Source organism: Alosa sapidissima, chromosome 14 (assembly GCF_018492685.1).
Source record: "Alosa sapidissima isolate fAloSap1 chromosome 14, fAloSap1.pri, whole genome shotgun sequence".
Classification (NCBI taxonomy): Eukaryota; Metazoa; Chordata; class Actinopteri; order Clupeiformes; family Clupeidae; genus Alosa; species Alosa sapidissima.
This window is the reverse complement of record NC_055970.1, coordinates 14,605,650-14,632,912: the sequence shown is the minus strand read 5'-3', so window position 1 is coordinate 14,632,912 and position 27,263 is coordinate 14,605,650. Positions and strand designations below refer to the sequence as shown.

Sequence of the window (27,263 nt, the reverse complement as noted above, 5' to 3'; positions counted from 1 at the left end):
AAAGGAGATAACTAAGAGTAGGCCTATCATCTCTTTAACATGATGTTTTGACATTGACATTGTAAACATTCACTAAGGAGAGTGAAAAACAGTTTGCAGTAAAGCTAACCAACGTCGTCTCTATCGCAGGAAAAAAATAGCGAGCAGCCTGATAACCAAATGAAATGCTCGGCAGGCCGGATTCGGCCCGCGGGCTGCAGTTTGCCCATCCCTGTCTTAGAGTATCTGGGATCCTGGCACCTGACTGTAGTATATCAGTTTAATCTCTGGACTTTCCTGGAATACAAGCTGTGTGTGTTTTATTTGAGAGAATGATGGAAAAGAGTGAAATTGTTAACATCATAAAGTCCAATAAAAAAAAAAAATCCAAACCCAACACATCTCCTGACGTGTGTGTCTATAAGACACTAAAAGGCTCCTAACAATACACAAAGAGCGAAATGGCTCAGGGGCCGGTTTCCTGATAACATTCACTCTTAGTGAGTTATGAAGACTCCAAACGTAAACCTTACCAAAGTTGTTCACCTTTATAGTCGTGGTTCCCGAGTCTTCTTACGAAAAGTTTTACATTTGACGTACAAGGCACTGTCCACCCTGAAGGTGGCGAATTGGTTGACATCATAAAAAAGTAGAAATTAAATGATTTCAGTTTTCATAAGGTCTGGAGGGGGAAGATCCGCAATCTGTCGGCATGACCAGCTATAACCCCCTAACACTTTTACCCACTACGCCATCCTTCATCACTTCATTTCAAGAACATTTGAATAAACAGTGATATTGTACCATATTTGAGTTGCATGCGCAACGGAGGTTTCTAAAGATTGCTGTACAGTGGCGGCGACTAGCATTGTGAGCTGAAACATTGCTAAGGTGCAGCGTGTTCCAGACCACTCTTACCAACCTATTACCAAATCAACCTCTTACCTAACTATTTCTAGCAACTAAAAATATTTATTTCAATCTTGGATAAGTCCTGCACTCATTACTATCGATTTTCAATGGTTTCCTCAAGTACTTATTTTGTATATTGATTAAAAAAAAGCCATGTTGCCTCAAAGCAACAATATGCAGCAGTGGACTGCAGATTCTATGTTTTATGCTTGGTTGTAAACATGCCATTGAGATGTCAGGGAATCACCAAATATTCAAATTTTCACAATATACCTTGTTTTGGTATATTATTGTCATAAATAACAATATTTTTTAATAGTATAATTGATTTAACTATTCCATATAGAAATATCTGTCATTATCTATGACTGTAGCTTCCAATGGATGTGAGAGTGTGTGTGTGTGATCATGTGTGGGCCCAAATTGGTTGTCGCTACTGCTGATTGGATAGTGAATAGTGAGGTCCATTGATATGCCGCACCAGCGCTCCTCACAAGCCCTGGTGGAGCAGTCATACTTGTCCATTTGCTACTATACAGGAAGGACAAGTTGTAATAAGGTGTCCATTGCTCAAAAACTGCAAAAGGATTATGAATGGTACGTGCAAGAGAGTGAGGTGGCCAAGGGGAAATGGGGTGAGGGACAGCGCCCAGGGTATAGTGGGGCTTACAGTAGACCGCTTGACCTCACTATCCTCACCTGTGCCCGCCTCCTTTTATTTTCCTGCTGTAGTGGTCAAAAAGACTCTGGGAAAACCATTGGCAAAGGCCTATAGGCCCAGCACAAGATTGCGTGGTGATGTATGTTCAGGGCTCAGGGTGGGTCCTTTTGGTTCCCGAGCACCTTTGTACTGTACTCACCTTACCCCCTGAAAGTCAGGGGGCTGAGCAAGAACCAACTCTGTACATATGACATGTACTTTATAGCAATGATTTGAATGATGACCGTCTCTTTTAGAGCCATTGAGTGAATTTAAAGCATAAAAACTGAACTGAAAATGAGTTTGGTAAAACTTGTTTCTTTTGTTGTGCATTGTTGCTATAGGTAACAAACCTCCACGAAAATGACCACCGATGCTATCTGGCTTGTTTTGTCAGTGCAAATTATTCTGTATATGTTATTTAATGAGTACTTTCATAAAATGTGATTGATTAAATCAGAAAAATGTGGGGTTTTTTTTTTTTCAATTAAATCCATTTTTCTACTTATTACCACTGTTGCATGTTGTTGCTCCAAAGTAACATACTAGTGTCACAACCTTGACCCTGATGGTGATAAAGGTTTCTGAGGGCCTTCAGGAAATCCTCAGATTTGAATACCTTTTTTCTGTATAATAATCTGATTAAAGTCTCTGTAAAGTATTCTCTAAATTCTTCAGCCAGCTATTTAGCAAAAACACCTGTGCTAAGAGCACAAAATGCATCTAGTGTTAATCTACTGCAGAAAGCAGACCGTTTTTTACAATGCCTGTTTTCTAACCTATTCAAGATGTTGCCTGAAAAATCTCTGAAGACAGGCATCCAGTGCATGGAGACAAGCTCTCCAACATGATGCAGCACTCAAAATCCTCCATAGAAATGTATGGGGTTAGTTTGTAACAGCAATTAATATATAAATAAACGGCAGTTGTCTACACATATCCCGCCCCTGCCGCAGACAAAAGTCGACATGTAAATACATTGTGCAAATCGTGCTGTGTTGTGAATACATCGTGCCAATCATGTGTTGTGATCGCGTCGCTGGAGCGAGGTTGGTAATGTGAAGCCTTGCACACACGCAGTTCTGCCCAATAAGTGCCTAAAGTGTGTTGCAATATGGCTGCCGAGTGGAGGGACTTGCCTAAAAGGACTTTACAACTCAGCGTAAGATGGCAAACACTCTTAACATGAACCTTCTGTTGCTGCCTGACTCACAGAGGCGGAACACTGCACGTATGTACCTCTTTACGGCAGAACCTGTGCCATTTTGAGATGTATGGGGATATAGATGTTTGTGCTTGCTAAAGTGCCCAGTGATAGCTAGCGCCCCTTCATGGATATCTGCTAAAGTGTCCAGTGATATCTAGCGCCCCCTCATGGATATCTGCTAAAGTGTCCAGTATCATCGCCCACTTGAATATATATCCACACATCAAGTTAAAGTCTTTTAGCTTGTTTTCTGATGACATAGAAGCTACTGTATGCAACATTGGTCTGTCAAATACATGCTCAGATGTTATTTTAAAAGCCTATTTACAACCCTATAATTAGGCTGGAGGAAAAATGTCCTATTTCAGCAGATATCTAGCGCCCCCTCATGAATATCATGGATATACACCACATTATGAATAACTAATTGAGCTTTACACTGGCTGTTTGGCCGGTGTTAACCATCACAACAGACTTTAAGCACAGCAACTCTTTATTTGCACTTCGCAAACTGATCAAAACCAGCCACATGATAGGGCACATGGTACCAACAGACATGACATGATGTTGTTGACAGTCCACCGCTACGTAATCCGGTATATCGAGCCCGAACAAAGAGACAGATAGCGTCACCGGTAGAAAGCGTTATTTATATTTCTCCATTTCTGTCTCTGAATATCCTGATCTTATGGTTTTTTGGTCAATATTCTTGATAAAGGCATCTTTTGAAAGCTTGTTTTATGGTCTAACTATTGATATTACCTGTGTGATGTGCACAGACAGAAGGAGTACATGGCAATTCGCCTTTTTGGGGATGTCCACCTGCTCAATTAACTCCCAGGGGGAGGAGTCATTCTGTGTTCTTGAGCCAGGTTCTGCGTTCTTGAGCCTGGATCGGTGTTCTTTAGCCTGGATCTGTGTTCTTGAGCCTGGATCGGTGTTCTTTAGCCTGGATCTGTGTTCTTGAAACTGGATCTGCATTCTTTTGCCTGGATCTGTGTTCTTGAAACTGGAGCTGTGTTCTTTAGCCTGGATCTTTGTTCCTCAGTCCCACATGTTTGTGTGTTCTACAGGAAGTTCCCCTGATTTACTCAGTCAGTTCAGCTACATCTCCGTCAAACATACTAATGATGATTACTAGCAACTGACTACTAGAGTGCTGCTGGCATGAGAGCTAGTAGCCTGTGTTTTTAGCTCAATTGTCAGCACGCTCAACTCCCAATCCAAGGTGCTGCTGTTGGCGGGTTTGAGGTGGCAAGTGGTGTGTATGTGTGTGTGATTGGAGGTTGTGTATGTCCTAGATGCTGTGTCCTGTATGTCCTAGATGCTGTGTGTTTCATGTTTGTGGTAGCTGCTGTGATGTGTGTGTGCATGTGTTTAGAGGCCAAGTGTGTCCTGGTTGTCATAGACAACCTGCCCTTTGATGACGACATGTTTGATGAGCTCCTGATGACCGCCAAGCTGATAGATCAGATGCTCCCACCTGTCAAACACACCACGCTGTTAGTCAAACTCCTACCTGCCAATCAAACACACCATGCTGTCAGTCAAACTCCCACCTGCCAATCAAACACACCAATCTCAATGAACTCAATGAGTGTGTTCGTACCTGGGAACATTGATAAACAAGTGTGTTTGTGTGTGCGTGCCTGAAAGTGTTGATAATATAATGAGTATCTGTCTGTGTGTGTGTGTGTGTGCATGTACATGGAAGCGTTGTTGACAAGCGTGTGTGTGTCTGTGTGTGTGGGTCTGTGTGTGTACATGCATGTACATTTTAGCTGGTGTTGCTGGTCTTACATTGCTGGTTTAACTGGTCATGCCAGCTTATGTTGGTCATTCTACCAAACCAGCATGACCATCTTTTATCAACAATGCCAAGCTAGTCACACCAGCATGACCAGCTTCCTCAGTTGGTCACGCCAGCATGTCCACCTGGTGGCCCAACCAGCAACACCAGCAAAGACCAGCAAGACCTGGAAAAAAACCAGCAAAGACCAGCTAAAATCAGCTACCAGCATGATTTCTGGTTTCTGGTTGTTTTTTCAGCAGGGTTGTCACTGCAGTTTGTTCTGAAAGCATTAATAAATGAAAAGCAAAAGTGAGTTAATGCTGATGATAATTATGTCCCCTCCCGTATCATTAAGGAGTTTTGATACCGTTGGCCCTAGCATTCAAACAATTATTAACTCCTGCCTAGCTTCTGGCACCGTTCCCTCATGTTTTAAGCATGCGGTCATCCAGCCTCTGCTTAAAAAACCTAACCTGGATACTAAGTGTCTAAAAACCTATCGCCCCATTTCCAAGCTTCCATTTATCTCTAAAAAAGGTTGCAGTTGTGACAAGACAACCTTTTCCATCACTTTAGACTTAAATTAATTATTTGAACCATTTCAGTCAGGTTTCAAAGCTCGTCATAGCACCGAAACAGCTTTGCTAAAGGTGACAAATGATCTGTTAATCACACTAGACTCAAGTGACAGTGCTATCCTGGTTTTATTGGACCTTAGTGCTGCCTTTGATACTGTGGACCATAACACTCTTCTGACCCACCTTGAACAGTGGGTTGGCATCAAAAGTACAGCCTTCAATGGTTCAGCTCTTACTAGAAGCATAGGACTTTCTCAGTATCTCTCAGTCAGTTCTCATCTACTGCTCCTGTTTCCTATGGTGTCCCCCAAGGGTCTATCCTTGGACCAGTCCTTTTCTGCCTGTATATGCTCCCACTAGGTAACAGTCCTTTCCAGACCTTTGTTAAAAATTCACTTGCTTCTTTAAATTTATACATTTCTGTGAGTGATTTTTATGTATGTGAGATGTATGTGCGTATGTGTGTTTGTTGTGTTATGGTTGTATAAGCTACTGGATGCCTAAAACTTCCCTCAGGATGAATAAAGTAACTATCTATCTATCTTTCTATCTATCTATCTTTACCACCTCGAACATGCAGTTCTTTCTGTGAACTGAATGCTGTGTCATCCATTATCCCTTCCTTACTTATGTCATCATCTATACACCAGATAAAGATTGTCATGAATGAGTTGGTCTCTAAAAAAAACATCTTTTGTGTTAGGTCAAACAGAATTCGGTAACACTGTACTTTAGGTTTCTACATAAGAGTGACATCCCTGCTGAAAAAAACAGCTAGAAACCAGCTTATAGGGAAGGACATTGGCTTTAAACAGAGCACATCAGACCCATGTTTGTAAAAATGTAAAAAACAAAAATGTAAATCAGGTTTATAGGCCCAGTGTATTTCCGTATACAAGGAATTTGGTCCCTGCATTTATCCCATCCATGAATTAGTGAACACACAGTGAGGTAAAGCACACATTAAGCTGGAGCAGTGAGCTGCCTGCTACAGCGGCGCTCGGGGAGCAGTGAGGGTAAGGTGCCTTGCTCAAGGGCACTTCAGCCATGGATGTGGGCATGGGAGAGCACTGCTCAACCACTTCCCCCGCCCACATTTTTTTACTACTGGTCGGGGATCGAACCAGCAACCCTTCGGTTACAAGCCCGAAGCCCTAACCTGTAGGCCATGGCTTCCCCTTTGTGAGATCTTGACAGGTGTTAGAGTAGACCAGAGCTGCCAACCCTCACGCATTTGATTGGTGTAAGAGGGCGTGGAGCCAATCAAATGAATGAATCACTCTCAATGTGTGAGCGTTGGCAGCTCTGAGTAGACACTTAACATATTGCTGGAACCCAGGCAGTTATGACTATAGTTTGCAGTGATTAAAGTCACCCAAAATAAAAACAGGGGCGCTCGGTAACCGCTGTGATTCTTGATGTACACAGTCTGCAGTACGGGCTACAGCTTTAGCCACATTCACTCTGGGAGGGATGCAAGCGGCGAACACAGCGCTTCCAAACTCTCTTGGAAGGTAAAACGGTCGTAACTCGTGACATCAAGTGCAAGATGTTAACATCAGGACAGCAGATCGACTCCCTGACTGCGTACTGTCTGCACCAGTCATCACTCGCGTGCACAGCCAGGCCACCGCCTCAGCTTTTCCCGGCTAGTTCACTTCCTGTCTGCTCGGACGAGAGAGAACCCCTCGATATCAACCAAGGAGTTTTGTGCATCCTGGTCTAACCAAGTTTCTGTGAATACCATCAGATTTGAGGTGCGGTACTCAAGTTAGTGTGTGTGTGTGTGTGTGTGTACCTGGGAGAGTTGATGATGATCAGGTCTCCTTGCTTGCCAGGCTCCAGGGACCCATGCGTGTGTGCGGCTCCTAATGCGTATGCTGCATTTATGGTAGCTGCAGCAAGAGCTTCATTCAGAGACAGACGCATGTTCACACACGCCAAGTGCATTACGAGTGGCTTCACACACACACACACACACACACACAGAGAGGAGACCAGCTGAACACATTTAAACAGTACTGTAGAAACACATTACACTGAAGAATTTAAACAGCACCATAGCAACCATGCTAATAACCCTAGCAACACCATAACAACCATGCTAATTACCCTAGCAACAACCATTTAAACAACAGTGTGTCTACAGATCTATATAGAAGCTGTGTTAGGGTTAGTGTGCCGACAGATCTAGAAGCTGCTTTGGGCATTTGTGTGTGTGTGTGTGTGTGTGTGAGTGAGTGTGTGTTACCATGGAACAGCAGTAGGCGTTGGGGTTGAAATCGCTGCCCAGTGCGACAATGACTCCAGCATCCAACATGTCCTGAGCCCTCGGCTGCTTTAGTCTGGAGGGGCATCAGAGTCACACACGCACACACCACACACACACACACACACACGTAACACATCAGTCACACGTAAATGTAACACGTTCCATCCGAGTCCCACGTAACACGTTCCATCAGATTAAATGTAACACGTTCCATCAGAGTAAATGTAACACGTTCCATCAGTCACATGTAACACGTTCCATCAGAGTAAATGTAACACGTTCCATCAGAGTAAATGTAACACATTCCATCAGAGTCACATGTAAATGTAACACGTTCCATCAGAGTAAATGTAACACGTTCCATCAGTCACACGTAACACGTTCCATCAGAGTAAATGTAACACATTCCATCAGAGTCACATGTAAATGTAACACATTCCATCAGAGTAAATGTAACACATTCCATCAGAGTCACACGTAAATGTAACACGTTCTATCAGAGTAAATGTAACACGCTCCAGAGTCACACGTAACACGTTCCATCAGAGTAAATGTAACACGCTCCAGAGTCACACATAACACGTTCCATCAGAGTAAAAGTAACATGCAACACGTTCCATCAGAGTAAATGTAAGACGTTCCATCAGAGTAAATGTAAAATGTTTAGGGTTGGGTATCATTTGGGTTTTATCCGATACCGGTGCTAAATCGATACTTTTAAAATGGTGCCGGTGCCAAAACGGTGCCTGAACCGTTACTTTGTTTTTACAATAAAATGGTCTAAAGCATGAATTGCTTTTTTAATTGATAAGACAAATTTGAACATGAAATTGAACTGTTATATTCAATTTACTATCAATATCTCATTGCTCCTACGCATAATACATTTAAATGTTAAAACAGCTTGCCATGGATGCACACACAAGTAAGCTCTGCTTTCAAGTTTACCCAGTGTAGGCGGTTTGCCATAAGGAATGTTAAAACCGCTTGCCATAGAACTGCCAGTCATGGACAACGGCATTTGCAAGCAAGCTATTCTAACAGGGACTTTACTTTCCAGTTAATTCAGTGTGTTCCCAAATGCTTCAAGGAATTTCATGTCTTTCCCCATAACACGCAATAGTTTTGAACATGTTAGGCTACATGTCGGTGTTGAAGTGTTTATATTCCCAGCACTATTAGGCATTTTAGCAGCAACTATGGCTATGCTAACACCAGTCAGCTGAGTTTAATTAGCGATAACGTACAGAGATGGTTCCGTAGCCTCTTTGACAGCTCAGTGACATCAGGTATGTAACCTACATATTTATGTTTTTACCAGCTAACTTTTAACATGATCTTCATATTCATTGTGATGCTATATGGGCCTCATGCACATGAAAGATTAAAGGGAAACTTGGCAGGATTCCCCCCCCCCCCCCCCCCCCTATTTCAAACTGTGGAAAAAAGTAACGATAAAGCACATGGATTTGTTTACAAGCTAGCAAAACGGTTAGCATAAGTTCGGTAGACAATGTGGATGTTACAAGGTAAGAAACACGATTTAAAACAAGTTTCTTGTTTCTCACTTCTCTTTCCGGAACGGTAGTCTCAATGTTGCAAGGTTAGTTTTCCGCCTGGGGACGCTAGGGGCAGCGGGAAAAGTCACCATTTTCACCGGAACAGGTCATTTAACCATCCAAATGATTTCTAAACGGGTTTATTACGTTGAAATAGTTGCCAAGTTCCCCTTTAATATCATGCCATTATGTTGTTTAGAACAGCATTTCTCAACCTTTGGGTCGCGACCCAAATTTGGGTCGCATGACGTTCTGAAAGGGTCGCGGAATGAATTCCGATTTTTTAAAAAGTCGGAAGTTAAAAAAAAAATGCTGTCTACAAACTTCCAAGCCCCCATTATAAGATTACGCTATCTGAATCTGATTCTGCACATGATTAGACCTACCAATAGTTTTGAACATTCAACCAATCAAATGCTAAGCCTCAGATATTTTATTTCAAATGTAGCCTATCAAAATATCCAGCATCACTTATTTTGGCGGCGAGCTACAGGTTGTGAAAGTTGTCAATTACATCAAGCACAGCGCAAAGAATGCAAGGTGTTTTCAAGCCTTCTGTCAAGAGATGGGTAGCGGCCACAAACAACTGCTTTATCACGCTGAGGTCTGTTGGTTATCCAGGGGCAAAGTGTTTTACGAGCTCAGAAACGAATTGGCAGCATTTCTAGCGTAGAAAAAGTCAGAGCTGGCAAAACATTTTAACGCACGTATCTCCTATCTTGCTTGACATTTTTGATCATTTGAACACTCTGAATGTGTCATTACAAGGGAAGGGGCACAACAGATTCGAACAAATGGACAAAATCAATGCATTTAAGAAAAAGTTGAGTCTGTGGTCCAAGCATGTTACCAGCGAAAGGTTTGACATGATCGTGTGTCATGAGGTCAAAAAGATCAGAGCTGAAAAGGGTCATGCGATCTCATTTGGAGAGACTGCAAACGCGCTTCTCTGATTATTTTCCAGAGGAGGAGAACGCGCTGGCTCACGTTTGGTTAAGGGACCCTTTTGGAACTGACGTGGAAATGGTGACAATGTCATCCAAAGCCGAATCTCAATTGGTGGACCTATGTGATCGCGGCCTGCAGAAAAAGTTTTCAGAGTTGACTCTCCCTCAGTTCTGGTGCAGCGTTGTGCACAAATATCCTTCCCTTGGTCACAATGCAATCAGAGTGCTTTTGCCTTTCAGTACCACCTATTTATGCAAAGCTGGCTAAAGAACAAGTAGGCCTACAGAAACAAACTGAATGTCGAACATGATCTTCGGATCGCACTTCTTCAATCACCCCACATTTTGATAGACTTATGAAAGGGAGGCAGCCCCAGATCTCTCATTAAAGAAATTGATAGCCTAACATAGTCCATCATGTTATTGTTTATTGATAGGCCTACTAATAGTAAAACAGTATCCCAATGTGTAGTCGTTAGGCTATTAAATGTTCATGAATTCGAATATGTAATCATATTTTTTTTCTCAAACATTGATTTGCGATTGATTTGGTATTTTCAAATTTGGGTCGCAGGGGGGAAAAGGTTGAGAACCACTGGTTTAGAACACACCGTGAAATAAAGTTTTCACCTTACAACTTGCTGATAATATTTCAAATAAATGCCAGTTAGCGCATTAGCGAGGATATTGTGTAACGTATACTGTTGATGTTGTTTCATAGCCTTTTACTTGTATGTAAGTCCCACTGCTAGATTTTGACAGGAGCTTGTGATAACGCTTTAAAGTAAGCTACGTGGACTCACGCAAGCTGTCAAACACTGTCCACTCGCCTATGTATTGCACCATACATCCAGTGTTTATGTTAGCTAACTGTATCTGATGTGCTGCTATCAGAGCAAGACGTTAGAGATGGCGCATGACATGCAGTGATGCCTTGTATAAAAAAAAACGCAATTTAAGCACCGAAATGAGGCACCGAAATCCACATTATTATTCGATGCAGTTACTACCGTTTGCGTCGGCACCGGTGCCATATTAAAACCGTGTTTCGGTGCCCAACCCTAAACATGTCCCATCAGAGTAAATGTAACACGTTCCATCAGTAAATGTAACCATAAGAGTAGCACATGAAGCCGTTGCGCTGATGTCACACAGAGCTCCAAAACAACACTGCAGTCATGGAGTCACTTGTACGAACATCGATCTCATCGCATCATAAAAGTGCAGTATAGTTCTAACTGTGAACACTCGGTGAACGACAGAGAGGGTGCCTGTGTGTGTGTGTGTGGTTTCGTACCTCAGGATGTAAGCAGTGGTAGGCAGAAGCACAGCGGCTGTTTTTGCCGTTGCCATGGCAGCGATGCCCTCATCAGACACTTCCTCCAAATGACTGACAGCCAACGCTCCTAGCTCCGCCCCCAGCTGCTCAACACAGTACACAGCAGGCAGCACAGGTGTGTGTGTGTGTGTGTGTTTTTACTGTTCATTTCATTTTGTTTACATATGCTTCCCCTTGGGCTCGTCACTCAGAAACATGATGTCTTTATTTCTATGGTGACAATACACTGGTTTACCTGCTTGTTAAATCCTCAGATCCTAGTTTGCTGAATTTCCTGAATAACTGTCTGTGTGATATCAAAACATGGATGTCAAACAATTTTCAGCTAAACTCAGACGAAACACAGATCCTCAGACATCTATGAGTTATCAGAGAAATAACAATGGAACATTACACAGTAGAGCTGACCACTGAAGCTAAACTCATGTCATGTCATTGGATCCTGGGGAGGATCCAGCGTGATGGGAACCAATTAACTGCCCTGTAGTGTAAGGTGTTTAAAGATTTGAACCGATTAACTGCCCTGTAGTGTGAGGTGTTCAAAGATTTGAAGACTCTTAGTGGTCCTAAGAGATCCTGACCCCCGAATGTAGGATATATTGGTAGAAGACCTTAAGGGAAGAATCCATTGGTGGTCATTTCGTTTACATCTTCTTCCCGAGAAGTGATACATTCATGTTCATTCAATATTATTCTGGTTTCTCTATCCTTGAATTGTGTGTGTGTGTGTGTGTGATCTGGTGTGTGTCTGTGTGTGTGTTATCTGGTGTGTGTATGTTATCTGGTGTGTGTGTGTGTGTGTGTTTTATCTGTTGTGTGTGTGTGATACCTCAGCTGCTTTCATGGGATGGAGTTCGTCTCCGTGGAAGTTGATGTTGAGGCCCATGCTGCGTCCGGCGGAGAGGATCTTGCGTGTGGCGTCCAGCTCAAACACGCCCTTCTCACAGAACACGTCGATGTTGTCCACAGACACCTCCCCCCGCGACACACAGTCCTGTAGCTGGGGGAGCTGCTCCTCCAAAACACCACGCAACGCCTCCTCCTGAGTCTTACCTCTACACACACACACACACACACATAATCACATACATGTACACACACACACACACACACACATAATCATACATGTACACACACACAATCACATACATGACACACACACACACAAAATCACATACATGTACACACACACACAATCACATACATGTACACACATAGAATCACATACATGCACACACACACACACACACACACAATCACATACATGTACACACACACATCACACACACAATCACATACATGTACACAAACCCACAATAACATACATGTACACACACAAAATCACATACATGTAAACACACACACACAATCACATACATGTACACACACAGAGACACACAAACGCGCACAAACACATGCACACAAATTCACACATGTGCACTTGAGGACATAGACACACACACGCGCATTCACAGACACACACACACATGTGAGATAGCCCTCTGTGTGTGTGTATGTTGGCGTTACCTGGGCACTATTGTTTGTTGAGATAACAAGAGTGTGTGTGTCTGGCAGAGGTGGGACAAAAATCCTGAATTTCCATGACCAATCAGGAAATTAAAACAAGGGTATTGAAAAAACAGGTAGGGCTAACAACAACCACTCAAGCAAGTAGTAAGCCTAATGGAAAACGCTAATAACTCAATAAACACCAATGCTGCGTGTAAATATACGGTATTTGTATTAATGTATTTTGGCCAGAGGTGGGAGTAACTCACACACGTGCAAGTCACAAGCAAGTCTCAAGTCTTAACCTTCAAGTCTCAAGCAAGTCCAAGTCATTTTTTTGTGACAATCAAGCAAGTCAAGTCCAGTCATAGCTTGGGTCAAGCAAGTCAAGTCCAGTCAAAGCCAAATAATACAAATTCATGATGATTTACCCACGTTTTCATTTTTCAAAATAAGCAGTAAGCTAGTTATGAACTGCTGGAGTTTTATTTGTAACAAACAAATAGACATTGCATTCATTCAAGCCACATACTGTACATCTGAACGGTTTATAGAATAAGATGAAATGTATACGAATAAAAATAAATGTATTTCAAGTAGACCTATTATAAAATAGCCTATTATTGTTTCTATATGCCTCAAATATTAAGCTACAGCAAATCATGAAAATATATTTAAACAGTTCAAGTTATACCTGTCATCTCCAGGGACCCAATAATGTTGAAAAAGTGAACTAATCAATGAATCATGCCGTCGACGTCACTGCCAAACTTTGACCAGCGCGACAGCGCAATGGGTTTTAGCAGGGTTTAGGACTGTCAACATGTGCAGTGGTGGACAGTAACGAAGTAGATGTAATTCGTTCCTGTACTTAAGTAACATATCTGTATCTGTACTTTACTCAAGTATTTATATTTGGTGATACTTTATACTTTGACTCCACTACATTTCTAAGTGAAAGATTTATCTCGTTCCATTTTACCAAAGCGAATCGTAATGAGAGGTCAAAGCAAAGATTATATTACTGATTGCTCCTTCTTAAGACTCTCTGGTCACAGCCAGTGCACAATCACGCACCAATCAGGGCTCAGCTAGCAATTTGCTCTGAAGTCCTTTCGATTTCGTCAGTTTCGTTCGTTTGATGAGACGTGTGCGGGACAGCTAGGTTGAATTCATTACATCGCAAAGCATTTTGCAGGATGATGCTCATGCTTACTTAAAGAAGCCCTATGCAACAATTTTAGCAAAAATTACCTTAATTATGCAGGTTGAAAGTCGTTCTGATGGTTCTACAACACTTTTTGGGTCGTTTGGTGGGTGCTTCGCCTCTCTCCCTAGTGCTTCTCCGCGGAAAAAAACGAATATGCAACTTTCTGGTCGCGGTCCGAACACATCCGGATGTGACTCAGCGGAAGTATCCAATCGCGCCTCGAAAATGTAGTCAGATTGTAGTTTCTAAGAAGACTGCAAAACGGACTCCGACTTGGCTTTGTTGCTGTTGAAATTGTAAGTAGCCTTCCCTTTGGGTGAACTTCGTTTTTGTAATGTGGTTTGATAGTCTCTTGAACAATGTGTTTGCTCAACCGTTTTATTGTGAGCCCTGTATGAAACAGCGTTAATAGGAATAGGAATGCAAGGACTTTTACAGGCTTTTCCCAAATCACGGAAGAAACGTCGACGCAGCGGTATAGTAGCAGATAATCAGGCAAGTCTTATTTAAATAAACTCCTGGTGCACTTACAAACTTTCTAATGCCTCGTTATTGGACTAAAGGTCATAGTTGTACTACTGCAGAAGTTTCGTACCATTCAGGGCATTATTAGTGGGGTAATTTACGAGATAAAAGTTGGTTCCATCACGACTGCAGAACGTCATTAGTTTCTGACAGCGCTACTCGACCAGGGCTCGACCAAGGGAAAAAAGGTTCTGGGAGGGTGTTTGGCTCGGGGTCATGGTGCAAAGAACCCTAGGGTGAAATTACTCCGATCCATCGCTTTAAGTGTCTTCTCTGCCTGCCGAAGAACAATATTATATCCTCGTTCAAGAATTCTCCCTCGAATTTAAAGAAACATGTGAGGTAAGTGATTTTCATTCTGGTAGGTTTGATGACTAGCAACCGAATTATTTTAAATTTAACCCACATTGTCTGCATTGTGTGTTTGGCTAAATTAGTTTCAAAGTCAAAGTCAAAGTCAAAGTCAGCTTTATTGTCAATTTCTTCACATGTTCCAGACATACAAAGAGATCGAAATTACGTTTCTCACTATCCCACGGTGAAGACAAGACATATTTTGCCAATTTAGGTCCACAGACAAACATAACATTCAAGTAAACAAAAAAGTAAGTAAATAAGTAAATAAGAGGGCACATATAATAGTGAAAAAATAAGAGCAGCAAAATTTGGTTGAAATTGTGCATAGACAGTCAATAAAATACTAGTGCAAAGTCAGGCCAATAAAAGGCTTGGGTAGTTCTGTAAGTAAGAAAGAAGTGGGATAGTGGTGCAAGTTATGTAAGAGCAGCAGAAGTGTTGTGTTTTCAGGACAACAACACCAAGTTGTAAAGTGTACAAGTGTGCAAGTGTGCAAGTGGAGTAGTGCAGGCGGCCATTTTGGGTCCAATGTCCAGGATGTTATGTAGCTGAGGGGGGAGAGGAGGGAGAGAGTTCAGCATCCTTACAGCTTGGTGTATGAAGCTGTTGGTGAGTCTGGTAGTGCGGGAGCGCAGGCTTCTGTACCTCTTCCCAGAGGGCAGTAGATCAAACAGATTGTGAGCGGGGTGACTTGCATCACTCACAATTTTGGTCGCCTTGCAGGTGAGGTGGGTGGTGTAAATGTCCTTCAGGGAGGGGAGTGAAGCATCAATAATCCTTCCAGCTGTGTTCACTATGCGCTGCAGGGCTTTCCTGTTGTATTCAGTGCAGCTTCCGCCCCACACAGCGATACAGCTGGAGAGGATGCTCTCAATGGTGCCTCAGTAGAATGTGGTCATGATGGCTGGTGGAGCACTTGCACGCCTGAGTTTCCGCAGGAAGTACAGGCGGTGCTGAGCTCTCTTCGCCAGTGATGCAGTGTTGGTGGTCCAGGAGAGGTCTTCACTGATGTGCACCCCCAGGAATTTGGTGCTGCTCGCTCTCTCCACCACAGCACCGTCGATGGTCAGTGGCAGGTGTTGGGTGTGACCTCTCCGGAAGTCAACAACAATCTCTTTGGTCTTGCTGACGTTCAGCAGGAGGTTGTTGTCCCTGCACCACGTGGTCAGATGGTCGACCTCCAACCTGTATTGAGTCTCGTCGCCCTTAGTGATGAGACCCACCAGAGTTGTGTCGTCAGCAAATTTCACTATGTGATTGTTGCTGTAGGTTGCAGTGCAGTCATGCGTCAGCAGGGTGAAGAGCAGCGGAGTTTAGCAGCTACGCCAGCATAGCTTATTACACGGCTCTTCTTAATGCTGTTGAATGCTCCCTTCTGGGCCTTCCTAGCGTTCGGTAGTCAATTCTTTGACTGCTGTCAAGCAAAGTGGTCTTTTTCGTTCAAAAGAATGTTTAAGTTTGTTGTCTTTGGCGAAGTAGCCTGCCTTAATTTCTCAGCAGAAAACGGTTAAAAATGGTAGCTAAACAAATAGCTTTTAAAGACAAATTGGGTGAAGTTTATGTTTTGTTTTCGTTTTGGCAAGTAGCCATAAGCATAAGCATAAGTTGAATGCATTTTGACTTGCTTTAAATGCATGGTATGGCGCATAAGGAATTGGCTGTTGAAATTTGCTAGGCTATTAAAAGAAATCCCCTAATTTCGAGTTCACCTTTTAAAGATCACCTCTGATTAAAGGAAAATTCCGGTATTTAGCACTTTGAGTCCCTTTTCTGGTTTGTTTTGGATGAACTAGAGTGGTGGAGACCGAAATTTTGACGATTGGTCCTGTCTTGACCTTTCTGACTCGTTTTGAATCGCCTTTGACTGCTCAGGGTGGCTGCCAACAGGCATACTGTAGAAGGCTACTCAAACATGTCCTAAAACAACCCTTAACGTTCGTTTTCAAAACTGTGCAACTCACCGAGTGGTTAGTGGTGTTCGTTGATGTTCCAAAACAAGTAGCGTAGCGAAATACAGTTTCTGTCGTGTTTTATTTGGCATTTTGTAAAATCCCATTGATTTCTGTTGGAAGACTCATTGCACGTTAATATTACTGCGCCACCGTCTATGCTTCAGGTTCAAATATTGAGCGGAAGTTTATACACGTTTGTGAGGTGTCTGAATAAATAGTTCCACAATAGGCCTAGCAAATAAGACGACTGGAAATCATACATTGCGCCGATATATTTGCTTTTAATAGTCAACGAACTCCACGAACCACTCGGTGAGTTGCACAGTTTTGAAAACGAACGTTAAGGGTTGTTTTAGGACATGTTTGAGTAGCCTACAGTATGCCTGTTGGCAGCCATCCTGAGCAGTCAAAGGTGATTCAAAACGAGTCAGAAAAGACAGGACCAATCGTCAAAATTTCGGTGTCCGAAATCTGGTGTCCGGTGTCAGGGACTTAAAGTGCTAAAAACCGGAATTTTCCTTTAATATATAAACATACAGTGTAGCCAAGATCTAGGAAATGCAAAAATGTTTATTTTATTTATTAATGGGAGTAGCCTATGTGGACATGTTGTTAATGGTTGGATTTTTAATGTTTTTTTCAGAGAAAGCATGCAAGTTTTGTGGATAGGTATGACGCTTTAACTGCCCCACGCAAAAGAAAAGCAAAGAACCAAGACGCACCTTCAACTTTCAAACAGTTAAAGTTAGGTGAGACAAAGGTAGTTTCTCAAAGAAATGTGGATCATGCTGTTTTGAATTTTGTAATTCAGAGTCTCCAGCCCTAGTGTGGTAGAGCAGCCATCATTTCAAGATCTCTTGCAAGATCTTCAGCCCAATGCCTCTCTGATGTCCAGGACCACCTTGTGACGCAAGATAGATGAGGCTGCAATTGTGATGAAGAGGAACATCAAAGAAGCTATGGACAAAGTCGATTTTATTGCTACGACAACAGATTGTTGGAGCCCAAGGCGGGTTGATCCCAATAGCCTAGAGAGGTGTTCAGTGGCGCTAGCATGCAAGCAGCTCAAAGGTGCACACACTTTTGACATCTTGGCTAATTCCTTAAATGAGATACACTCAGAATTTGGCATACAGAACAAGATAATCCGAACTACTACGGACAACGGGTCCAATTTCTTAAAGGCATTCCGAATGTACAGAGAACAAGATGAAAACAACAATTCTCCATGAGTCTGAAGATGATGGTGATGAGGTGGGTGATGAGGACCAGGAGTGTGATGGGGTTGAAGTGGATTTTGTTGAAGTCACATCTATCTTAAATGAAGATGATGGTTTGCAATTCCAACTCCCTAAGCATCATCGATGCGCCTGTCACTTATTGAATCTTGTCTCCACAGTGTATGCGGCCAAAGCAACCTCAAACGATGCGTGCAAAAGGTTGTCTAGATCAGCTTTTTCAAAATGTTATGGACTATGGAACAAATGAGGGAGATCTTCTACTGCTGCAGAGCTTATAGAGAATGTGTAATTCTTTGTTTCTTGCTTCACTCAAGTTGCCTATGTAAGTATTGTTTTTGGAGTTTTTAAATTCATGTATTGCTTTAGACAGCTGATCAATATCACGGTACGATAAGTTATTGTTTTATCACAAGCCCTACGCCAGAGGCCTATAAATGTCACTTTGTAAATCTCCCCTCCCCCCACTCACACACACATGCAGAATTAACCGTATGATCACATTAATTGATAAATTGCTGTTGTATGAATCTGCTAGGCTGAGTCCAGTCGAGATCGCCTTTTTGGAGGATGCCAATGTAACCTGCGTTGTGTTGAACCTGCGCGATTCAGTCCTGCACACGCCCGGACTCGAACCCGCGAACAGCAGCAACTCGGATCGGGAGGCGAGCGCACTAACAATTGAGCCAATAGCCCAGGCTACTGGCTCGCATGCCAGCAGCACTCTTGAGGCGTCGGGGAGTGAGGTTTACCGTCATAAAACTAGGTAAGACTACATTAGTAATCCAGTTTTGTGTCAGAAAAGTATTTAAAGTTAGATTCACAGAAACAAAATAACCAAAACACTTTAAAAAGTTTACAAGCTCAAGGAAGACCTTTCACATCAATCGCCAGCTAATGGCTCCAGTGCATCAGATGATGAGGTCTTCTTTGCAAGCATGAAGACATCTGATGGTCAGGAAAATATTAAACAATTAGAAGGCTACCTTGCCTCAAAGGTAGACCACAAGGATATATTGAAGTCGAACCCTGTAGTGTGTAAGTTATCTCTTAAACTTAACACCACTTTACCAGCTTCAGCCGCTTGTGAGCGTCTATTAAGCACAGCTGGGCTGATTTTTAGTCCACGGCGGGCAAGGCTGAATGCAAAAAAAATTGAGAATCAGCTCCTGAAGCGGAATAAGAAATATTTCAACTTTAGTAAATAGTGAACAGCTCTGCCTTTTTAGGCTTGCTGTTTTAGCATGCCACTTGTGATTCAGGGTAGATCAGGTTAACTGGTTTGTTGTGACTTTGTTGTTGTGTACCAGAGTATCCTACTCTATAATCTTCTAAACAAACTGGTGTAACATAATGCTTCACTAGTTCCTGTAATGGTAGTTTTTATTCCCACTATCTGGCAGAGTATTTTGTTTTGACTTCCTATGTTTGTACCAGAGTATCACTATACATACTTTTTACAGTCTTCTGTGCAGACTGATATGCTCTGTAAGTTTGTGGAATTTATGCAAAAACTAATTCCTATAATGACTTTTTTTTTTTCCACGTTTGATCTGAGGTCAAAGGTTTTATTTTGACTTTTGCCTGTTTTTGTACCTAGGGTGGTGTAGGGAATATCATTACTTTCACTAGTCTTTAGCACCAACTAGTATAACACCACATTCTCTGATTTCTCCTGTAATGGTATTTAGAAGTTTAAGGGTAACACATTTTCAGACATACAGATGTGATATAGGAAAGGGGCTTATGTTTTATGCAACATATTTTTGTAATTAAATGTGCAACTAAGTTACAAATAAATGTAAAATTAAATAATTGTTCTCTAGTGCTGTTATTTCATAACCACTTGGTCTTACCTAATGGCAATAGATAACTTTCAATGCTTTGTGCTCATACTCTTTTTAATATACAAATGTAAGACACTATTTGAAGAGGGCCATTAGTATTTTCACCTTACAGTATATAAGTTGATTGAGCAGGAGCTTTGATGTGAGCAAGTTGTGGGTGAGTTGGAGCAGTGGTTAGCGTCCCCGACTGACATCCTGGAGACCAGGGTTCAATCCCCCCACTGCGAGTCTATGTCGCTTTGGATACATCTGCTAAATACCTCTTTTCAACCTTTAAAATTATAAAAAGCCATTAGAACCATAATTCATTGAGGTACTTTTAATACTTAAGTATATATGAAGGCAAATACTTTTATACTTCTACTTAAGTGGAAATTCAAAGAGCATACTTCCACTTTTACTTGAGTAATATTTGACACAAGGTATCTATACTTTCACTTAAGTATGTAGTTAGTGTCTCCCCCTAGATATGTCTCCCCCACCCGCCACCCAAGAGTAACCGTCCTATTCGGGGATTAGCTTGGGTTTGCAGCGGCAAAGGTTTGGCTGTAGTTGCGGTCATGTTCAACTCTCACACACACACGCAGACACACACACACAAAGACACAGACACAGACAGACACACAGAGACATACACACAAAGACACAGGCACACACACACATACACAGACACATACACACACACATACACACACACACAAAGTCACAGACACACACACACACACACATACAGACAGACTCACAAAGACACACACACACACACATGCAGACACAGACAGACACACACACACAGAGAGAGACATACACACAAAGACACAGACACACACACACACACAGAAACACACACACACACATGTTCTCCACAGCCAAAGAGATAAATAGAGAGAGAGAGAGAATAAGGGATACAAAGGAGAGAAGAAAGACGCACCCAGAGAAAGCGGATGAAAAAAGGAGAGACGGGGCCAGATGTATGTGTTTGTGCCCACGTCAGGCATATTTTATTCGCAAAAAGCACGTAAAAGCATGGCGAGGTATGTAAACAGTCTGTTTTTCATGTCTGTTTTGTGATGTAAACAGGCCGCACTGAGGAAAAAGCGCAGAATGCCTGTCGTGGGAGCTGCAAATGGCTATTTGCGCTTTTCCGTGTCATGCATATGCATTCATAGGAGGGTCAGGGGAAAGTGGGAGTATCGCGCAAACACAGGAGACGACAAGTGCTAATAGCATTGATTAGGTATTCCGCCATATGTATGAAATACCGCATGTCTGTTTTGTGGTGAAAAACTTGCGCCTGTTAAAAGCAGGTGTAATCAAAATCGCGGTTGAATGCGTCAATTAGAGAAACTTTTAGAGACAGCTGAATAAGTATTCAGAGCATCAGTTTTCTTCATTGTGCAATAAATAGTTCAAGTATTTTTAAGTAGATTAGTAGAACTACTAGGCCTACTCTGTATGTCGCTGCTCATTGACATCTTATTATCATGTATGATCGCTAAAGTTTGTTTCTTTTTAATGTCACAATAGGTTAACTATTCAACTGCGCTTGTGGTTCAGCTGTGGGCACGCAATTAGCTTTGCAGAGGGAGCGGGGAAACAACTACAGATATGATAGTAATATGTAATAACACATCCAACACAGATCAAGATCACCTCAAACAGAAAGATATGTGTGTATTGTATGTGTGTGTGTGTGTGTGTGCGCGCATGTGTGTGTGCGTGCGTGTGTGTGCCTGTGTGTGTATGTGTGTGTTGTATGTGGGTGCGTGTGTGTGTGTTACCTGGGCACTGCGTGCGCTCCGCAGTAGGTTGCGGAGATGCCGATGGGGTGTGTGTGTCGTGCGGCGTGGATGGTGCGCAGCATGGTCATCTCGGTGTGTGTGTCTAGCCCGTAGCCGCTCTTGCACTCCACCAGCGTAGTCCCGGCCCGCAGCATGCGCGTCAGACGGCCCATTAGCGCCCCCTGCAGGACCCCCTCAGACGCGCGCCGGGTTTGCTCCACCGTGAAGTGGATCCCTCCACCTGCTTTGTGCACCTCCATATAGGTAGCACCAGCCAGCTGCACACACACACGCACACACCACCAACACACACACATACATACACACACACACACCCCAAACCACCAATACACACACACACACACCCCAAATCACCAACACACATACACACTCGTCATGTTTATATTAAAGCTGAGGACGGCAGAAACTCATCAGGATTATATCGTAATATATATACACACACACATACAAACACACATACACACTCATCAGGTTTATATCATAATATATAGACACACAAACACACATACACACACAAACACACATACACACTCATCAGGTTTATATCATAATATACACACACACACACAAACACACCTACACACTCATCAGGTGTATATCAAAGGCATGATAAAGTAAAGGGTCTAACAGCCTGTGGCCTGATAAATTAATTTTAAATCGATTTTGGCGACCATCCCTTTAAACTGCATTCCAATGTGTAAGGAGTGCACCATATCGGATATCTGCCAACATTCCATATTCCGATATTTTCATTTTGAACATTTACTGATAGAGATAACAATATGTACCAGATCAATATACTGATCTTTTTTTATTTCCATTTACGATCTCCTGTGTGATAATTAATGTATTGATCGTATTGTGATTCTGTGTGATAATTAATGTATTGATTGTATTGTGATTTATGTGTGATAATTAATGTATTGATCTTATTGTGATTCTGTGTGATAATTAATGTATTGATCTTATTGTGATTCTGTGTAATAATTAATGTATCAATCTTATTGTGATTCTGTGTGATTTAATGTATTGATCTTATTGTGATTCTGTGTGATAGTTAAAGTATTGTTCTTATTGTGTTGGCCTAGTTGTAGGTGTACCAGACAGAAAAAAAATCCTTTCACTGCATTTTGCATCATGTCACACGTCTCAAGATGATTTAGAATTCTGACATAGAGAAAGAAAGGGAGTGATAGAGAGGGAGTGATGTAGAGAGAGGGAGGGAGTGAAGGAGAGAGAGAAAGTGATGGAAAGAGGGAGGGAGTGATGGAGAGAAAGTGATGGAGAGAGAGAGGGAGTGATGGAGAGAGGGAGAAAGTGATGGAGAGATAGAGAGAGAAAGTGATGGAGAGATAAAGAGAGGGAATGATGGAGAGAGAGAGGAGAGATATAGAGAGGGGGAAAGATGGAGGAGAGATGTGCTGACCTTCATGGCAAACTCGTGGACTCTGTCTCCAGCCCAGACTGGGTGTGTGTGTGCATCCACCAGCCCTGCAACACAGGGTTTACACACACACACACACACAAACACACACTTTTCAAACTTAGGGTTTATGTGCGCGTACACATGTACACACAGACACACACATGCATAGACTTTCTAAACCTTGGGTTTACCGTACATACTGTACACGTACATGCACACACACACATACACACACCCAACATGCACACACAAAACACATGCACACACTCACACACTGTCATGTGGTGTGTGAATGTAAACCCTAGGGTTGAAAAGTGTGTGTGTGTATGTAAACCCTAGGTTTGAAAAGTGTATGTGTGTACTGTATGTGTGATCCCAACTAAGACAGTTGTTTCTTATCCCAACAATAAGCCTTGGATATCTAAAGAACTGAAAAATCTACTAAGGGAAACATTTTAATAGTGGTGACAAGAGTGCATATGCTGAAATTAGGAAGGTTGTGCGAGCTGAAATTGCTAAGGCTAAACTTCAGTACAAAAGTAGAATTGAGTCCAAATTCAATGAGTCTGATCTCAGGTCTGTGTGGAATGGCATGAAACTAATGACAGGCCTACATAAAGGCAACAACACTGTGTCCTTGAATGGGTTTAATTCTGATGAGCAGCTAGCAAATGAATTAAACAGTTTTATATGAGATTTTCTAACAGTGATTTTTGTGCGAGAATCAGTCACATTAGTGACAATTTGGTCAGTGACTCCTCTGCTTTTGATCTTGATGTCTCCAAGGTCAAATCATTATTTAAACAAACCAAGGTTAGGAAAAGTCCCTGCCCTAACAACATTAGTGGTCGAGTTCTCAAGTCTTGTGCTGGCCAGTTAAGAGATCTTCAAAGTGATTTTCACTCATTCACTCCAGACTCAAACAGTGCTAAAGATTTGGAAACACTCTACAATCATTCCTGTGGCTAAGTGTGAGAACCCCAAGGTCTTAAATGACTTTCGACCTGTAGCTCTCACCTCATTTGGTGGTGAAGACCTTTGAGAAGTTGGTGAAGCAGGAGTTACTGAGACAGGTGGAGGAACAGTTAGATCCCCTCCAGTTTGCATATAGGGCTAGCAGAGGTGTTGAGGATGCAATACTTACATTGTTAAATTCCCTTTATCAACATCTGGATACCTCAAAAACTCAGGCTCCTTTTTATCGACTTCTCTTTAGCGTTTAATATCATTCTGCCCTACCTGTTGGCTGAGAAACTTCAGGCTCTTTTTAACTTGAGCCCTAACTTAATTGGCTGGATACTGGACTTTTCTGTCAAATAGGTCACAGTGTGTTAGGGTTAATGGTGTCTTATCCTCAAAAGCCCTTTCTTCCACAGGCTCTCCACAGGGTTGTGTTCTTTCACCATTGCTTTTTATTTTATACACAAATGACTGTAGGAGTAAGTATGAGAATAGGCACTGCATGAAATTTGCAGATGAGACTGTTATAGTGAGCCTTCTGAACAATGATGAGGTGGGGCATAGTCCTGTAGTTGATGATTTCATTGCTTGGTGTGAAAACTTTTATCTGTCTATCAATGTTTCCAAGAAAAAGGATATGATTATTGATTTCCGTAGAACACAGCACAATGTTTCTCAAACTGTTATTCAGAACATGAATGTTGAGATAGTAGATAAATATAAATATTTAGGAACCATATTGACAGCAAACTATCTTTTGAGAGCAACACAGATGCTGCCTGTAAAAAGGCCCAACAGAGACTTTTCTTTTTGGGGAAAATGAAATCATTTAGTGTGTGCAGGACTCTGATGACTTTGTTTTGGGTACAGCTACCACAGCTCCAGCATTTATATGATAATAGGGTCAGGGGTAAGGCTAACCACATTTTAAACTGCCCTGATCACCCACTTTTTGGGGAGTTTAATCTGCTTCCCTCAGGTCACCGTTTTAGGATACCTCTATTAAGAACTAGACTTGCCAGAGATTGTTTTATTCCTGTGAAATAAAATCAGGAACCTGAATTTACTTGACTGATTTCTTGAATCTTTTATACATTTTGTGATTATTTATTTACTTATTTATTTTGTCCATGTTGATAACGACAGATGTACCTGTGTACTGTCCAATTGGATTCGGGCATTGGTTATTTAGGGGAAGGAGTGTCTCCATTGTTGTTGTGTGTCCTGTGCTGTTGTTGTGTGTCCTGTGCTGTGTTGTCAATGTTGTTGGCATCTGCCGGTGGTTTTTCTGTGTATGTGTTTTAGACATCCTGCTGCACACTAAATTTCCTTTTCTAAGGATAAATAAAGTGAAACTTGAAACTTGATGTAAACCCTAGTTTTGTGTGTCTGTGTGTTACTCACCAGGGATGACACACAGGCCTGATACGTCCAGAACTTTCTCAAAGGAGGAGCCATTAAACTGCTCATCAATCTCCTTAGCTCCGCCCACTGCCTTCACCAGACCATCACTACAGCAAGGCAAGATTTGTAGAGGTCATACACATACTCCTGCAGCATGCACATGCACACACACGCACGCACACACACACGAGCACGCACACACACACACAAGCACGCACACACACACATTATTGAACACATGGACAGGGATTACCTGCAATACCTTCATGGACCGCTAGAGGGCCCCAGAGCGCTGCCTCAAGGGTTTCGGGCTCTGGACTGTATAAAGTGGCCAGTTTGGGCTCTGGACTGTCTAAAGTGGCCAGAAATCTCTGTTGTTCACCGCATGATGTAAATAAAGAGGAATTGCCCTGAGGAGTTAGATCACCACTGGGGCTAAATCTGAGGAGTTAGTTCACCACTGGGGGTAAATCTGAGGAGTTAGTTCACCACTGGGGAGGAGTTAGTTCACCACAGGGGCTAAATCTGAGGAGTTCGATCACCACTGGGGCTAAATCTGAGGAGTTAGTTCACCACTGGGGGTAAATCTGAGGAGTTAGATCACCACAGGGGCTAAATCTGAGGAGTTAGTTTACCACTGGGGAGGAGTTAGTTCACCACAGGGGCTAAATCTGAGGAGTTAGATCACCACTGGGGCTAAATCTGAGGAGTTAGTTCACCACTGGGGGTAAATCTGAGGATTTAGTTCACCACTGGGACTAAATCTGAGGAGTTAGATCACCACAGGGGCTAAATCTGAGGAGTTAGTTCACCACTGGGGATAAAATCTGAGGACTTAGTTCACCACTGGGGCTAAATCTATTTCAATCCCACAATCTTGCAGCCCACACACACACACCATGTAACATCTTACACACACACACAACACATAACATCCTACACACAAACCACACATAACATTCACACGCACCACGTAACATCCACACACACACACAACATGTAACATCCTACACACACACACACCACGTAACATCCTACACACACACACCATGTAACATCCACACACACACACACACACATACACCACGTGACATCCACACACACATCACACAACACGTACTGTAACATCCTACACACACACCATCACACACCACCAAGGCTTTGAACTGGTTCACGGAACAAAAACCAGAACATTTTGATGTTTTGCTAGGAACAGAAACAAAACCAGAAACTGTTCAACTTTTTATGTTCCGGAACAGAATCGTTTATCTAAAATAATTGTATTTTTCTGTGCAAAATGACTCGGTGAGGTTCACTTCCGTTCACTCATCGGGAGAAATGTAATAGAGAAGCTTGGATGTGTGTGTGAGTTAGGCTACTCACTGTCCAATAACCGTCGTTGGTGTGTATGTGGGTGTGTGTCTGAGGCTACTTACTGTCCGATGACCAGACTTGCGTGCTCGATGACGGCCAGATTTTGCATCCCGTCCTTGAGGAGAAATCTCTGGCCCTCGTTGCAGACCACCACCATCTGTCTGGCATTTTGTACCAGCAGCCTAAAGTCTGTGGACACTTTGGACATTTGGAGGATGGACAGACTGCGAGGGAGACAAGTTCTGACACACGCAGAGACGCAGTGAACTACTGACACACGCAGAGACGCAGAGAAGTCCAGAGACAGGGAGAAACACGTCCAGACACAGAGTGGCCAGAAGATTATTTGGAGAGTGTGTGTGTGTGTGTGGGTGTGA

The 27,263-nt window shown here is 42.4% G+C and overlaps 1 protein-coding gene and 1 long non-coding RNA gene across 2 annotated transcripts; one reads left to right on the top strand and one right to left on the bottom strand.

Annotated features, from left to right (window-relative positions):
* Positions 1-107: 107 nt before the first annotated feature.
* LOC121681574 lies at positions 108-18,733 on the top strand. The gene is made up of 3 exons (XR_006022187.1): positions 108-2,034; positions 15,317-15,321; positions 18,723-18,733. It is a non-coding gene; the product is annotated as an uncharacterized LOC121681574 (long non-coding RNA).
* Positions 3,274-27,263, bottom strand: amdhd1 (amidohydrolase domain containing 1). Its single transcript, XM_042061362.1, has 9 exons — positions 26,949-27,263; positions 25,513-25,619; positions 23,149-23,213; positions 21,702-21,979; positions 12,115-12,340; positions 11,244-11,368; positions 7,420-7,513; positions 6,967-7,127; positions 3,274-4,281 (listed from the first exon to the last, which is right to left on the bottom strand). Exons 1-9 carry the CDS (start codon positions 27,092-27,094, stop codon positions 4,176-4,178), a joined length of 1,308 nt encoding a protein of 435 aa, XP_041917296.1. The 5' UTR covers positions 27,095-27,263; the 3' UTR covers positions 3,274-4,175.